A 17,429-nucleotide genomic window follows, 5' to 3' on the forward strand; every position below is an offset into this window, starting at 1 on the left:
AGCTACTTAACTCTAATTAGCAATAATATAGGATAGAAAAAATTAAAACCATGAACAAAAAAAAGAAAGAAAAAAACTATCTTTATTGACAAACAAATGTTTTACAATGGCATTTGTGCAATGAGTTTGAAAATAATGATCACATTAAATATTCATATTATCTAGCTTATTCTAATTGCNATATATATATATATTATAAATCATTCTTTCCCCTTGACGTTTTTTGGATTCTTATTTTTACCATTTTTTTATGTCAGATTTTGTTTCGAAAATCCTTTAATTTCGTGACTTTGAATATTTAATTTCAATTAGGTGCAATATTGATTTATTTCTTACGCTACTTAACTCATAACAATCATATAAGTTTGGAAAAATGAAAACTATGGATAACAAAAAAAAATATCTTTATTGACAAACAGATGTTATACAATGGTATTTGTGCAATGAGTTTGAAAATAATGATCACATTAAATATTCATATTATCTAGCTTATTCTAATTGCACGATTGTTTTATACATACCCATATTATAAACGAAGATTAAATTATAAACAAAGAAAAACTCAATATCTTTATTGACAGACAGATGTTTTACAATGGTATTTGTGCAATGAGTTTGAAAACAATGATCACATTAAATATTCCTAATATATAGCTTATTCTAATTGCACGACTGTTTTATACATACCCATATCTATAAATGAACTACCACACTTCCTTTAATACAATTTTACTATGAAAACGAGTCTCTAAGTTTTTTAAAGAGCATGTAGGTGAATTACCTATCTAAAATAATTTTTTTTCATGCACTTTTTTACCTGCATCTCATTTACAATCGAAAGTGCGTAATGTCATTTATATTCATATTTTTGTTTTTGAACATTATTACTTTGATTATTATTGAAACGCACATTTATTTGGTAACAATAATAATATTAATACTCATTCATTTTATTATAACGACACGATGGATCATGTTCAATAAGGCAGTTCAGTCAATCATACATTCTCCATGTTCAGCCATCAAACCAGAATGCTTCTGCCTTTATCTGCATGCACATTTTTTGACTATCATGTCTGGATAGTTTTTTAAAACAAGACTACCGTGCTCGTCGAAATATAGCAAGGTGAGAGGACTTGTTGATGATGGGACACAGCAGGGTGTTGGAATCTTCGAGTGTAATCCAAGAGCATGCATTAAGCTTTGTAATGCTGCATGATTGGATGGATTTGTATTCTGAAAAGGAAATCATCAATATGAAATAATTTTTTTTAAAACTAAGGCGATAAAAACAATACTATTGGTAGTTCTTCAACCACTAGTTTGAGACAGTAAAATGCGAAGGTGGATCAAATATAAACTACAGTGATTTTTTTTTAATTACGTTTTTTCAGCGGATATATGTGCAGCCTCTGAAAAATGTAAGAAAAAAATGGATGGAATGGATTCAGAATTTTGAAGTTTATAAATTATTATGATTTTTGCAGAAGATTTTCTCAGTGGTGCCTGTTAAATTGGTCGACTTCGTATGTTGATCACCAGTCTAAGTTAATTTTGATGATGAAGTGCCGAATTGGCAAAAACAATTTAATTCTATCCCCCTAAGTGGACGATGAAATTTTCGTCCCACAAGTGATCAATTTACACAGCTTTCACTGTAAAAGTAAAGTAATAAGTTTTTAAAATACATTGGCTCTTATTTTTCATCGTATGGATGTCAGGTGTTTTATATACATGTTTTAACCATTTTCAAGTTTTTCTGATTAAAATCACTTCAAAATAAAATGTTTTAAACTAATATTTCTATATTAAAGCATTCACGAGAAGCATTATTTAATTATTAAGAGATCAGCGGCAAAGTACGAGCTTGTCCGCAAACTTTCGTTGGACGATTTTTGTCTTAAATTCTTATCTTTTGTGTGTCGCTAGATAATTCCAGTATGAGTTCCTTAAACATGGTTCTTTTCTTTCTTAGTTTGTAATCTTAAAATTTCCTAAGGATTTACTTTTTACTTTACCAAAAAATTCAAGAATGATCAATTGTCTCTATTTGAGATTTTTTTTTGCTTATTTTGTGCGACTCGTACTAAAAGAGTCAAATTTAAATGTAATGTTTTCTATATAAAATCTTCTCGGATCAAAAAGGGCGATTTAAAATTGTTTATATTTGATCCACCTTAATAATTCCAACAACATACTGACGAACTTGTGTTATTTTATGGATATTTTTTTCGCATAAATTCTAAAGATTTACGTAATTTTAACGGAGATTTAATAATAGTAACAAGTTTCATATATAATTAAACACTGTAATGGTCTTTATGCTTGTTATGTTATCTGTAAAAAAATTGTTAAAATGAGCCCGAGAAGGTAAATTGGTCATAACTAGGTCACAGCTGATTACTTATAATTGATGAAGGTATGATCGGGTGTTTTGTCTAGTTTGAACAATGTTTTAACGCTAGATTGCCTAAGGAAGTCATTTTGACTGCTTTTAATTTCAATTAGAAAAACAATGATGTATATAATGACACAATTTCTTATAATTTTGTGACATTTTGTACTACATAAATTTTTTTTATTGTTAATATTTACTAATAGCTGGTTATATAACTGTAAATAATATAAAAAATGCTAAAAATTAATTTTAAACAAATTTATTTACTCATTCAAAATCCTGTCATTTTGACTGCTTCTGAGTAATATAGGTATTGTACTAATTTTCCGTCTTTCTAGTGTTAATTATCTTTCTATACATTTTATATATTTAAATCAATACTAATAATCTACGAATTATTAGTATGTATTAAGTTGCCATATCACTGACGGGATGATTTTGGAATACTAAAGATGCTGAAAAAATTCAGTGCAATAAGCCATGAATTTTCCTAGACGGCAGTTGTGGTTATCAAAACGGGCCCTGAAGCCAGAGTAGATCAAGATCATTGGTCAACATTGATCATTAGTATGCTAGTCTTGGCAACTAGTTTAAAGTAAACCATATTACATACTGATCACTGTTTTTACCATGTTTATAAAAATTGTGATTCAACATTCTTAGTTGTAAAAGCCAGTGTTTTTTATTGTGTTAGCATATGCTTGAACTATAGAACTAGGACTGTCCCTAGAGCAGTAAATCAGCTGTTAGCTTTTTTTGGTTATTAATGACAACAATGCGGTGAGTTTTTCCCATCCTCCCTGGTTACTGTTGGTAACCTTTTAATCAACTGAATCAATGAGTTTAAAAACAGGTAATCTACAATAGATTTTCATAGGAGATGACTCGTTTTTGGTTTCATTGATTCAACTAATGAACGTATAAAATACTGACAATACTTGAAGGTACCTAAGTAAGTAACTATCAGCAAGTGAGGTTAGATAAAGCATCACTATGGTAGCGCATCATAAAATAGTTTGCCTTATAATAGCGTGAAATGTATCTTACCTTGATGAGAGGAAATGAACATCCTCCTGTACAGTAATGGGCATTGAAGGATTTTGGTGACATCACCCAATCACCCCAGCCTAGTTCGGCAAAATCCACCACTAAGCTTTTCCTTTGACACATATTCTTATAGTCTTTTGAATGAAGTTTACTATCATGCTTAGTCCACCAAAAGGGAAGTTTGCGTCTTCTTTTCTTTTGCTTTTTTCCTTTCCTATTTCGGTCTTTGCGTGAGTTGATGGTAGAGTTAGAAGCTTCTTTTTCTTCCACTGTTTGCAAAGTGTTTGCAGTGGCATCAGGCCCATCCTTGAAAGTTGTCGAATAAACTAGTTTATTAGAAATACTGCGCTTTGTTACATTATGCCTAACAGTCGGCATGGTTTCATTGTGTATTTCGTTTAGCTTTTTCTCATGATTTAAAATGTTTTCTAATAATACATTTACATTTGTTGATAATACTTTTAATAATCTATAAAAAATTGAATCATTTGAGGAGTCAGAGTCACCATATTGTTTTATTGTAGGAATGATAGAGTGAATCGATGAACTCAGAGAGTCATCTGCAAGATCCAAAGTATACTTATTCCCCATTTTCCTATGTAACAGACCAGTTCTACCTGAATGTTCTTCATTATCACTTTCATAGTGTCCAGTTGATGTATTGAAATATTTATTTGCATCAGATAAAGAGTGGGAGGTAAATAAGTTATAATGTTTAATTTGAGTAGATCTCTTGGTTCTGACTTCAGAACTGGTAAAAGAATCCTCTGAACTCACAAACGAGTCATCAGCCTGAAAATCATCACTTTGTGCCTTGGCATTTAAAAGTTCTTGAAGACCATCAAAATCATTTTTAGGCTTAGTCCTTGATGGGTATCTAGTTTGGTTTTGGATGTCATCCGAAAAAATCAAAATGAAGGGCTGAGAGTTCATTTTCAGAAGCCTCCTAAATGGAGACAGTCTGTAGTTGTTTTTGGAGCGCTTTACTTCCAGTGTTACACCAAGCAGACTGTTGGCTTTTGCGTTTGTTCTCCTGCAGTGCAAAACAGAATTTGTAATGTCATGTGATTGCCATTCTGATTTTTGACGAGAAAGAGACACGTCGATATATCTGTGGAATGTCATGTTCGGTAAAGTGCCGATTTTCATCCTGAAGAACGATGCCTCACGTCTTCTACTGTGCCTTGGCTTTTTCCTTTTTAGAATGTACAATTTGCTTTGTAGAATTTTTTCATTTGAGTTAAGTCCAGTTAGGTTGAATATCAAGACATCTGCTTCACCCATACTATCTGAAAGTAAGGTAAAAATATAATTTAGTATTTCATAATAAAATTAAAGCCGTAAAATTTCCAAAATTACTTGAAGAAAATTACTAAAATTGAAAAGCATTATACAGTGGTGTGCAAACTCTCCAGTAGGTATGTCGTTAATTTAATTTGATTTGTTTTTAAAAACAATCAAATGTTTTAAATACTGCAAGTTTTTATAACCATGTTTTAAGAGATTTATATTCCAGTAATTATAAAAAAAAAATATATTTTTTTCATGAAAAATTGATTCCCAAGATTTTTTTTACAGAAAGCCTTATTACACCATTATGAACAATTATTATTGTTGGAAACTCCATAACTCTCCCCAGTAAGCTTCACCGTTTTTTTAAGAGTAAATCAGGTGTTTTTCCGGGGGGGGGGGTTAGAATTGAAAATCAGTTATAAAGAACATGTGCGATATTGTTTCGAAATCGAAAGAAATCAATCACAAGTTGATCAGACACCAATAGTTTAGAAATTATAAAGGTTTTATATGCCAAAATGTATAATTTTGAACTTGTACCATCTACAATTGAATGTGTAAGTTATATTTTCCGATGAAAGTTTTCATACTGAATTGAATGATATCAATTCCGAGACGATCGAATTAATAGTTAAGAACTTGTTAAGGTTTTTATAAATTCAAAATGTACAGCTTTGTACTTATAGTCTAGTAAAATTGACATTTTCTTCGGAAATATAAATAAATTAGATTTGTTTTTCATAGAAAGCTTTATTATGTCATTATAAATGATGATTAAAAACTCCACTTTTCTTTTCTGTACGCTTCACCCTTTTAAAGAGGAAATGGGGTTGATTTAGGGGGAATAGAATATCCTTTTTACAGGTAAGTGAAGCATTGTCTTCGATGTATTTTTTTAACGCTGAATCGGCAATTGCACTAATAGTTTGAAAGTTACAGTTTTTTTTTAGTTATTTCAGGAAGCCAAAACATGTGATTATTATAATATGTTGTTCTTTCATTCCAATTTATAAACAATACAGTAAAAGTAGGGTTTAAACTTGACACTTAAAAAAAACTATTAGTTTTTATTACCGAATCATTAGTCCCATTGAATTGTGTTTAATCTTATTCAATTTAGTGTATAGTATACAAGTATTTCATTCCAATTCATAATGTATTATTTCATAAATAGTACAGTAAAATTAAGGTTCAAGTATAAAATTATACATTTTTGTTCAGAAAACTCTTATAACTTTTAAACTATAAATGCACTCGTCTCGTAATTAATTTTATTTTATTCAGCATAAAAGAATATAAGGGAAACAACGCCTGTATTAAGGATATTAAATTCTCATCCCATTTCTCCTCAAAAAAGGGGAAGTTTACAGGAGAGAGTTAGAGAGTTTTCAGCTATTATTTACCATGACATAAAAAAAAACATTCTATGAAAAAAAGATTAGTTATTAATTTTTCAGAAGAAAACGTTTAATTTTACTAGACTATAAGTACAAAACTGTGCTTTTTATACTTAAGAAAAAAAACCCTTCCTAAGTTTTTAACTATTTGTCATATCGCTTCGGGTTTGGTCTCCTTCCATTCATGATGAATGTTTAGGTAGTATAAGTGTTCAGTTAGGTCACCTGAAGTTTTTAGATAGTCCCTGGATAGCAATTTAAAAAAGTGCACATTAGACATGCCAAAAACTGTACATTTTATTCATAAAAAGATTACGTAACGTTTATTGACTCGTGTTTAGTCTAATTCGATTTAGCGTGAAAAAATACGTAGGAGTCAATGCCTACGCTTTGTTTAGAAAAAAAAATTCTGATTCATAAATAAATACTAGTATAGAGTTGCACATTTTTGTATATAAAACCTTTATAACTTTCAAAATATCAGTTCAATCGTCTTGTAATTGGTCTCATTCGATTCATTCTTAAAAAGTACATTAAGAAAATTTCTCACTTGTCTGTGTAAGAGAAATTCTCCTCTATTTCCTCCAAAAGAGGGGGATTTTTCAGGTATCATTTATAGGGACATAACAAAGCTTTCTTTGAAAAAATCCCGAGTCCAATTTTTTGATAAAACAATATTTTATGCTATGAAAATGGACATAAGAACAGACATAGGGACTTTCTCTGAATAAGTGTAACCTCTTTTTGATGGATTCCGAATATATACCTTCCGGGGTGGCTAAGGGGATAAAGCGCTCACCTCCTAGTGAGGGGCGAATCCAAGCGATGGCTGGTCAATTCGAATTCCGCATCCGACTCGTACTCACCACAGTGCTGACGTAAACTATCTTCAGTGGTAGACGGATCATGGGTTAGAGTATCCTTGTCGTCAGGCTAACCGTGGGAGTTTTTCCTGGTGTTCCTCTCCGTGTAACACAAATGCGGGTTAGTTCCATCAAAAAATCCTCCATGAAGGAAACTTTCTCCCAATACTTGATCCAGGAGTTCTGTTGTCTTCTGGATTGGGATCAAAATTACAAGGCTACGTAGTTGAGTATTGGTAAACTTTATTGGTAACTTTAGAATTTATAAAATGTCTTTCAACTTCAAAGAGTTCAATAATTGCAATCACGCAAACATTTTTTTTTTCGAAACGCAAAATTTCAAATCAATATAATTTTTGAGATCACGTTTCCCAGTTTTTTTAGTTAATTTAAAAAAGAAATAGGTCTTGTCGCTAATAAATGAAAATAAATAATGCGGACGCCTTTTAAATAAAATCAATCAAATGAACTACAAGTTCTACAGATGAATGACAACAATTATAAAACTTTAATCTTTTAATAACTAATAATTTAGCATCAAAAACGGATTCTAAAAATTATAATTCTAAATTACAACAAAAAAGAACAACAACAAAAACTATCTCAGGTTGCCACGCAACCTAAAGTGAAATATTAAAACAAATAAATCTGATGAAAATTAAAGGTGGCGCTTCGGTCAAATATACATACGCTAATGACTTAAAATATTAAACAGGTCTTTTGAAATGGGTTTAAAGTATCATTTTTTGGATATACACAATACATTTTGCAATTTTGAAACTCATAAATATAAAATAAATTTTAGTTTACATGTTCAAAAATGCAAAGTTTAGAAGGCAAATTGACAGAACAGTAATAACCCGAAAACCATACGATGACCTTAAGCTAACCCGGAATCATAATAACCTAATATAATTGTATGCATGGAGATTATATATTAAATGGGAATTGTATACAGGGAGATAGATCTAAATTTGGAAATGAGGGTACTTAGTAATAAAAATTAATGTGGTCATGAGTCATGTGGATTATGGGAAACCTGATCATGTAGTTTATCGGATATCCATGGGTGGTGTCAAAACTTCTGTCTTGTGTCCGTTTTGAGGAGATCGTGGGTTCGATCCCCGCCTGTCGCAGACTCCCTGTGTGACTGATGTACGTCAAATCTGTCTGGTCCCAAAGTCCTCTAAGTTTCCATAATAAATCATACTTTTGGGGGTACTAATCCTGGAGTTTCCTTGTCTTCTGGATTGGTTCAAAATTACGAGGCTACGGAGTTGAACATTAGTCTTAGCAACTCAAAGTTTAGTTGGCTGTTCAACGACGGTTATATATATATAAAACTACTGTCTTGTCTTATTACAGGCACACTGTAAAAAGTTACGAATCTAAGTACTAGCACTCATGGTGCTGGAACCTTTTACCATAAAATCCATTTTTATCAGAATATGTTACGAAGGAACATTTTGATATACAGTAATTTTTTCGGTAATAATAACAGTAAAATTTCTGAATCACTCTAATTAAATAAATATTGCTGCAAAAACTACGGTATATTTCACTTTAAAAATGGATTTTACTGTAAAAATGGCTACTTTATACCGTAATTTGACATAGACTTTTTTACAGCATAAATTGATTTTCATTTTAACTAAAGATTATTTTTGGTCAATATGCGACCACAGTGAAAACTTTTTATCGAAAAGAAATTCAAATTTTTTTTTTTTTAAGAAAAGGTTTTTAGTAATGTACTTTTATGTGGATTACATAATTGAAAAGATTTTACCATTCAAGTTATTAAGATTTGCGCTAGTGGGCGATTCCACGAAAAGTGGTCCTGAGTGACTAAANTAAAAGTAACACACGTAACGAAAGAATCGCCCTAGTGCCAACGAAAGATTATACGTAAGAGACGGGTAGGGATTTTTATTGCTGACATATAAAAGAAATAATAAGTTTTGACACGGCTTCCGAATTCCTCCAATGTACTTAATTAGGCGTTTATTGAGGTAATAAGTTCAGTGCTCCTTTAATGTTGCCCGAATACCCAGTTACTTCTGTCCCTAAAAATATTTTGCAATTCCCTTCATTGACATTCCTGTTTCCTTATTAACAGGATCGTAAAAAAAAATTTCCATTCCGTAAGTAATTCTCTTGATTGATTCATGCGATCAAGAGAAAATCAGTTGTCATTATGTTTCCTTTGATGTATCTATTAAATAACAGGAGTAGATGTAGTTGTCTGTCTGGTTAAAAAAAAATTTATTAAATACAGTTCATAATGTCCTTTTATAGCATAGCTAAAATGTGAATTTTTTTTTTAGTTATAAGCGCTGTTTTATATTATTTTATCACCTAAGTCTATCCTTATTGGATATGTGATTCTATGATCTTGATCACCGTAACCTTGTAATTTTAAACCCTACACTGAACCCATCAAATTACGGTAAAAATGGGGGTGCCAGTACTTGTTGCCAGTACTTCTAGTATTTTTAATTCATTTCTACCGTAACATTTTTCGGAACAAAAAATATGATGTACAATAATTATTACAGGTGTAAAATCACTGAAGTTAAACAAATATTATTTGAAAAAAAAAAAAACGATATAAAATTTTACAGTAAAATTGATTTTGCGGGCTCTGCACTCTGGATAAAAGTACTTTTTACCGTAATTTGTAAACGAATTTTTTACAGTGTATGCAGAGTATAAGGAAACTCCTGCACTATAAAAAATGGATACTCAAATCTCGCCTTTGGTCCTTTCAGTAAAAGGTGTTTAGCAAGTTCATAATTAGCTTTAGATTAAAATTTAGTTTGGAAAATTAGAAAGAAAAGGTACTTTTTTTCTACTTATTTACATATTTTGAAATTTTTGTACATCCCAGAGTGATTTTAGTTTGAGATGTTCTTGCATAATATTTAGGTGCACGACCGAAATCGATTGAAATTTCTAAATAAAATTTATGGTACAGATAACAGAGCAACTTTGCTTCCAAAAATTTTATTAGTATTCTACTAACTAAATACAATTAAATTTGTACTAAAATGTATTTAATATAATTTAAATTTATAGTATGTATGGGTATAGTGAATTTTAAATATTTCGTATGTATGTATTTAGTATATTTCAAATGCATTGTATTTATGTAATTTGTACATTTTCAATCGTTATGTCCTCCATTATAATTAAATCTAATTAATAAAATAACTATACTATCGCTTTTAAACTTTTCTAATTTATAGTTTGGTAGAAATTTTCTTTAAAATAAATTTAAAGAACTTGCAGGACCAAAGATTAAACTATTTGGATGTAATACGAAATTAGAACATTATAAAGTACCTGTTTGGTTAGAATAATATACAAACTAAGTCGTGTTTAATATCAAATAAAATTTGTACTTTAAATGTATTTAGTATAATTTAAATGTATAGTATGAATGAATTTAGTAGTATGTGTATATTTAGTGGATTTTAAATGAAATGTATGTATGTATTTTGTATATTTTCAATCGTTCTCGATTATAAATAGATTACTAATAAAATAAATATCCTATCGCTTTTAAACTTTTTAAAAATTTATATTTCGCTAAAAATTTTTTTAAAAATAAATGTAAGGAACTTGAAGGACCAAGAAATTAACAATTTAGATTTAATAACACGTATTATAGGATTTTAAATTCGAATAGACACGAAATTTGAACAATATAAAGTTCCTGTTTGGTTAGAATGATCCACAACCTTGGCCGTGTTTAATATCAAAAGTAAATCTTAAATTTGACGATGAGATTAGATTAATGTATTTGTTAAGATTTTTTTATTTATTGCAAAACACATTTCTAACATTTATTGAAATCGAGCATTAGATCCCAAATCCTTTTACAATACCTCTACTTCGAAGTTCACGTAATCGATAAATAAATCGCTGAGTTTCAATTTATTTTCGAATTGCGTTTTATTGAAATTTCACAGTATAGACAATGTTGAATTTAAGCTGTTAAAGTTCAAATGATGCATTTTCTTGTTGATAAAAGTTTAAAGAACGAAAATATGTTAACATTATTTGTTTGCTCGTAGACTACATAAATTGAACCACACTAGCCATTGTATTCAATCATATTTTTGTTTACATTTATTTTTATTAGAGTTAACTGGTTGTTCGGATATTATCATTTTGACCATGTTTTTCCTTAACCCTTTTGGACCTGGTCTGCGGTATATCGGACATCAATATTAATAATCTTAATTAATAATCTTAATTAATAAACTTAATTAATAATCTTAATTAATAAACTTAATTAATAATCTTAATTAATAAAATTAATTAATAATCTTAATTAATTCTTCATGCTAGTAATCTTAATTAATAATCATCAGAATCACCAGATTTTTTTTGATGATTAAGATACTATTGCTACCTACAGGGAATATTTTGAAACTATAAGGTATATTTCGACTGAAGAGGTAGGGACCAATTAGAATTCAATGATATGATTTTAAATAAACTGGAAAGATTTTTTTTCAACGTCCCAATGCATTTGAAAGATGCATTTCATTGAATATTACATATTGTCAACGTGAATGAACTAGATTAAATTAATTTACATTTTATTAGCATGTAGAAATTTAACAGAACTTTTAATGAATGAATTAAATTGAAACTGTTCAGTATTTTTAGTCTGTATAATTTTCTAAAATCTTATCCAAATTTTAAATACAGTAAACTTTTTGTTATTAACCGGAACTGAACATTTCATNAGGTAGGGAGCAATTAGAATTCAATGATATGATTTAAAATAAACTGAAATTTTTTTTTCAATGTCCCAATGCATTTAAAAGATGTATTTCATTGAATATTACACATTGTCAACGTGAATGAACTAGATTAAATTAATTTACATTTTATTAGCATGTAGAAATTTAACAGAACTTTTAAAGAGAAAACTTTTAATAAATGAATTAAATTGAAACCGTTCAGTAATTTTAGTCTGTATAATTTTCTAGATTCTTATCCAAATTTTAAATACAGTAAACTTTTCTTAAAGTGTAATTGACCGGAACTGAACATTTCCCTCTCTATTTTGAATAAATAGTTCGACTACATTCCGAACTTTTTTAAGTATTCCGACAGAACTCTAGCACTATTTACAAAAAAAAGTTATAGTGAATTAAACATGTTAGTTTACTACGCAATAAAATGACTTTTTTTTTGGCAGCTTTCTGTAATTAGAAATCGGTTCGGACAGTATAATATTTCTGTACTTTGGCAGTTTTCCACTTTACGCGAACAATACAGTAAAAAAAATATCAGTGCTTAATTCAGGTTCCTTTTCTAACCCAGACAAATATTTTTCAGTAATTTTCTTTATCTTTAGAATCTAGTAAATATCTAGCATCTTACTTTAATGTGTACCATAGGTTAGTCCTTGGCAATATTTCGTTCTTTTACAGTTTTCTGTCTTACACAAATAAGTACAGAAATAATGGTAACGACATTCGTTTCTCACCGCCTCTCTATAGCGCGTGGAAATGCATTTAACCTGATTTGCCCCTCTCTGCCACTGTGATTTTTCTTGTTCTGTTTTCATCTGTTTTCATCTTTTTTCTTGTTCTGTTTTCATCTTGGCTTTTGTGGTTTTTCTAGTTTTGTCTCTCCCTTTTATTTTACCATTTTTCTTTGGCAACTTTTCATTTTATAATTCAAATCACTTTTGTTTCTTCTCATTCCCGCTTCGTGTTGAAAATGAGCACCTGTTTTTTTGCTCTTGAAACAGGTCGACTGTTATTTCCTGTTTATTCATTTTTGAAACGAAATAAATTTTTAATGAGGTAAATACAGTTCTAGTTACAAATATTTTAAGCGTGTAATGCATGCTATTTTTCTGCCGTATAACAGCCTTGAGTTTTCTAGGCATATGTTCTACGCGCTTAACATTTGAGACTGAAATGTGCACTTTGTTATAGTGTAAAATGCATGTTATTTTCAACTCTATAATAGTCTTGATTCGCTTTGGCATGTTCTACGCGTTTAACATTTGAGTCTGCTCTTGAAAATGTGCTCTTTGCTGTAGTGTGAAGTGCATGCTATTTGTCTACCCTATAATAGTCTTGATTCGTTTTGGCATGAGTTCTACACTTTTAGCATTTGAGTCTGTGCTTGAAAATGTGCTTTTTGCTATAGTATGAAATTGAACTGAATGGTTATTCTCTAGATGTAGGTTGACTCTTTCACCTTCAGCACACAAACGAGGAAAACGATGCAACAAAGTGAAGTCTTTATCACGTTACAGTACTAAGGGTGTGTATTATACTATTGCAGGATATATATATTGCAGGATGTATTATACTATTGTAGGATGTATATGTAATGCAGGATGTATTATACTATTGCAGGATGTATATATGTAATGCAGGATGTATTATACTATTGCAGGATGCATATATATTGCAGGATATATTATACTATTGCATCGCCTCATCAATATTGGTTTAAATATGGTATATAAATTAATCTATCAGGCACATGAAATAAAAACTCTTAACTAGAGCTGCACTAGTTCTCTAGTGACAACATTATATTGAAGAAGCAATAGCTAATTTGCATAAAACTCTCAGATATTTGTTATAAAATGACCACCTAGGAATGGAAGCATGTAAAGTAAGCACTGCGTTTGTTTCTTTTTCGAGTAATGTGAGTACAAGACATCTTTTTTAGCAATACGCATGTGAAATGGCTAAGAAAATTGCTCTGTATTTATTAATGACAGTAATTGAGACACTAGCATTTTAAATTTTTAAGCTTTTCATGCATTTTAATAGATTGTTTTTTTCGTATTATTCATTCAAAAAGGATTAATGGAAAATATGACGGTTGGTGTGAAATGATTTAAGGTAGCTAAATAAGATAGTTACGGTCTTTTTAGTTCAAAGTGCATTTAGAACATGGATTTATCGTTATGAGAAGTAAACACGGTGATAACCGACAAAGGTCAAGTTAGTCGATGATTTTTGATACGAAGTTAACTCTTCTTAGATACCAAAATAAAATTGTATTGAAATGAAGAATATTATTTATTCATGTAATTAATACATAAAGATGCGTTAATTCAAGAATGCTTATTAATTTATAAATAAAAAAAAGTAGTAAAATATCTGTAAAAAAACTAGTAAAGTAGCTATAAAATATATAAATAGAATAAATATGAAAGATGACTTTGAGTTTTAAAACATAGAAATATTATATATTAGTTAAACCAACAGTTAACTACATATAATGATTTAAAAATAGGTATTAAAATTTAACTAATTTTAATTTTTAAAAGGAAGTCTCTTTAATTTGTGATTAATATTTTTTAAGAAGTATGACATTTTAGTAATTTTAACAGAACTTATTAATTACTATATTTTTTTTGGCATTGAATATATAATTCTCATTAAGTATGGAAATTGAATCTTTTTCTTTAGAAGAACGCGGATCAATTATAGCAAGAGCACATAGTCAATGCCAAGTGTAATAGTTAAAATATTCCATTCACGTGATTTATTACTTCAGTAATATGGGTTGTTTTTACATTATACTTACAAAAGAGAAATAGGGTCATAAATTATTATTTTTTTTCATAAAAAACTAGTTGACATTATCAATAAAATAAAACTGCTTTCTGCCACTTTGGGAATTTCACAACACTTTGCAGGTGTTAATTCTCAAATTAGACGTTTAAAAAACGTCTAGTTTTATTAATATAGGGGAGTTAATCATGTTCTCAAGCGCTTTAAAAATAGCAACATTCGTTATAACATTAATAAATGTCATAGCTGGTAACAAAAAAGAGAATTTAGTCATAATATAAAATGTAAGCAACGTTAATAAAAGTCATAATTTTGATTTGATGAATATGATTTAATATATTTTTGAATTTGTGAGATAAAAATGTAAATAAAAAAGAATTTAATTTGGTAGTTTGACATTTTTCAAAAATCTTACATTTCCATCTTGCAAGCTAATTTCTTAATTAATAGTTCATGTCGACAATAAAAAAGTAACGTAAAAACGCGATTAAAAAGTTCAAAACTAACTAAACAGAAACGGAATTTAGCTACGAGTCCTAAAAGCCAGTGTATGCAGTGATGAGTAACTAAGAGAGAGACGGGCACACTAGAGATGAGACGGGCTAAGTACGAGCCCGGGTACGCCTCGGAATTAAGCTCGTTTACTGAAAAAAGTTTTATGACTCGGGTAGGATTGAACTCATGATAGGATTTTCATAAACCTTTTTACTACTTTTAAATAAACGTTTGGTACAATTATTAAGAATAAAAAAAAATGTGAAACTTATTAACTAATTTTCTTGATCAGGCAGTAAAGGCCTAATAGCGAGACCGCAAAATATGGCCTTTATCAGACGCATATCTCGGGTGGACTCGGGCACGAATTAATCCTATGTATCTTGGGCTGGGCTCGGATTAAAATTTTTCGGGCTCGGACCTTCAAAAGCATACCCGAATTCATCGCTAATAGACACTAGAAAGCTCTTGAGATTTCAGGGTTTACCATATTTTTCAAGCAATTATTGCCAAAAAAATCTTTTACATGAATCTTTGAGTTTTTTCTAATAATTAAATTTATTATTATTATATATTATTTAATTATTATTACATATTATTTTATTACTATTATATATTATTTTATTATTATTATATATTATTATATACTATTAATATGCATTATTATTACTGTGACATTAGTTTAAAGACACTATTACCTAAAAAACAATCAAATTTAGGAATTGCAAAGATTTGCGTGATGTTTTTGTGTTAATTTAAATCAATAATGATAAAGGAAAGTATAATAATTTTACTTTCCTTTAAATAATTTAAAGTATAATAATTTAAGATACCAGGATACACTGATTAGTTAAATTTAGATTTAAATAAATTAAGCGAAATACTAAGTTAGTCTCAATTTATTTATTTTTTCTGCAATATTTCTAAACTCGGTATCATATTTGTGATAACGGAATCTCGCGATTTTATCTGGGATTTTGTCGTCATTGCTAATCGTTTTCTGACCGTTACAAACAGAATTTATTATCATATTATCACTGAATAGAACTTATCATCAATCAGAATTTCGATCGCTTTCTGTTTAGCTAGAACACTCAAATTTTAACCGGACTTCTTGCTGAATGACAAAAACATGTTTCAGTTGTTCCCTGACAGCTACAAGCAGAATTTACTGCAATGTTTGAGCCGAAGTACCCAATCCAGAAGATAAGGGAACTCCTTTATCAAGTATTAAGAGAAATTTCCCTTCGTGGAAGACTTTTTGATGGAAGTAACCCGCATTTGCATTACACGGTGAGGAAAACCGCGAAAATCTCCCATGATTAACCTGACGGCAAGGGGACTCTAACCCATGATCCGTCTACCCCTGAGGATATTTTACGTCAGCACTGTGGTCGGTGCGAGCCGGGTGCGGAATTTGTATCGATTAGCCACCGCTGCGATTCGAGTCTGGTTTACCTTATTGGAAGGCGAACGCTCTATCCCCTGAGCCTCCACGCTTTCCGAAGGGTATTTTTACTTTATTTAATAACCGTTGTTGAACAGCTGTCCCAATTTTTGGGTTTATGACTATTAATGTTCAACGCCGTCACCTTGTAATTTTGAATCCAATCCAGAAGACTAGGGAATTTGTGGATCAAGTATAGGGAGAAATTTTCCTTCGTGGAGGATTTTTTGATGGAACTAACCGGCATTTGCGTTACACGGTGAGGAAAACCGGGAAAACCTCCCACGGTTAGACTGGCGACTGGGATGCTCTAACTCATGATCCGTCTACCACTGAGGTCTTCCTATGTGGAGGTCTTTTTGATGGTAATAACCCGTATTTGAGTTACGAAAACCTCCCACGGTTAGCCTGACTGCAAGGGGACTCGAACCCATGATCAAAGCGAAGAGAATTTAGCGTCATTAGAAACTTTTGATCGTGTTCTAATTAGCTAAAGTGTTCAAGTCTCATTGACTGATGAAACATTATAATCCTTTATCTCCAACGATTACGATTCGCATGAACAAACTTGCAGAAGCATAATTGGAAAGGAAATTGCATACTACGTTTTTCAATTGTGGTCTAACAAAAACATCTTTCCAGGTTTAAGATGAGAAACCTAGAGCGTATCACTTTGAAATATGGGGGAGGGATATTAAGGTGATGCGTCTTATGGTTTTCCTTTTAGATGTTACAAAAATATAATTACTTATTTCCTTTTAGTCTAATTGAAATATGTATGTTAAGATGTTTTATTTTATTACGTAATTTTAAAATTTAAATAAATTTATTTTTGTTAACTACTCCTTATACTGGTTATTATTTTTTTATTTTGAAATAAATTAGGCAAATTTATTCATTGAAATATTTAACTTATATCTT

General features: G+C 30.1%; 1 protein-coding gene across 1 annotated transcript in view; it reads right to left on the reverse strand.

Annotated features, from left to right (window-relative positions):
* Window positions 1-387: 387 nt before the first annotated feature.
* The window catches only part of LOC107437670 (growth/differentiation factor 10), a 32,658-nt gene continuing 15,616 nt past the window's right edge, over window positions 388-17,429 (reverse strand). Inside the window, exons 2-3 of the mRNA XM_016049748.4 lie at window positions 3,446-4,734; window positions 388-1,236 (exon numbers count right to left, since the gene is read on the reverse strand). Of these exons, the coding sequence (XP_015905234.2) occupies window positions 1,045-1,236; window positions 3,446-4,734 (1,481 nt within the window). The 3' untranslated portion in view covers window positions 388-1,044. The remainder of the gene's footprint in view (window positions 1,237-3,445; window positions 4,735-17,429) is intronic.

The sequence above is a fragment of the Parasteatoda tepidariorum genome, chromosome 3, assembly GCF_043381705.1.
Source record: "Parasteatoda tepidariorum isolate YZ-2023 chromosome 3, CAS_Ptep_4.0, whole genome shotgun sequence".
Classification (NCBI taxonomy): domain Eukaryota; kingdom Metazoa; phylum Arthropoda; class Arachnida; order Araneae; family Theridiidae; genus Parasteatoda; species Parasteatoda tepidariorum.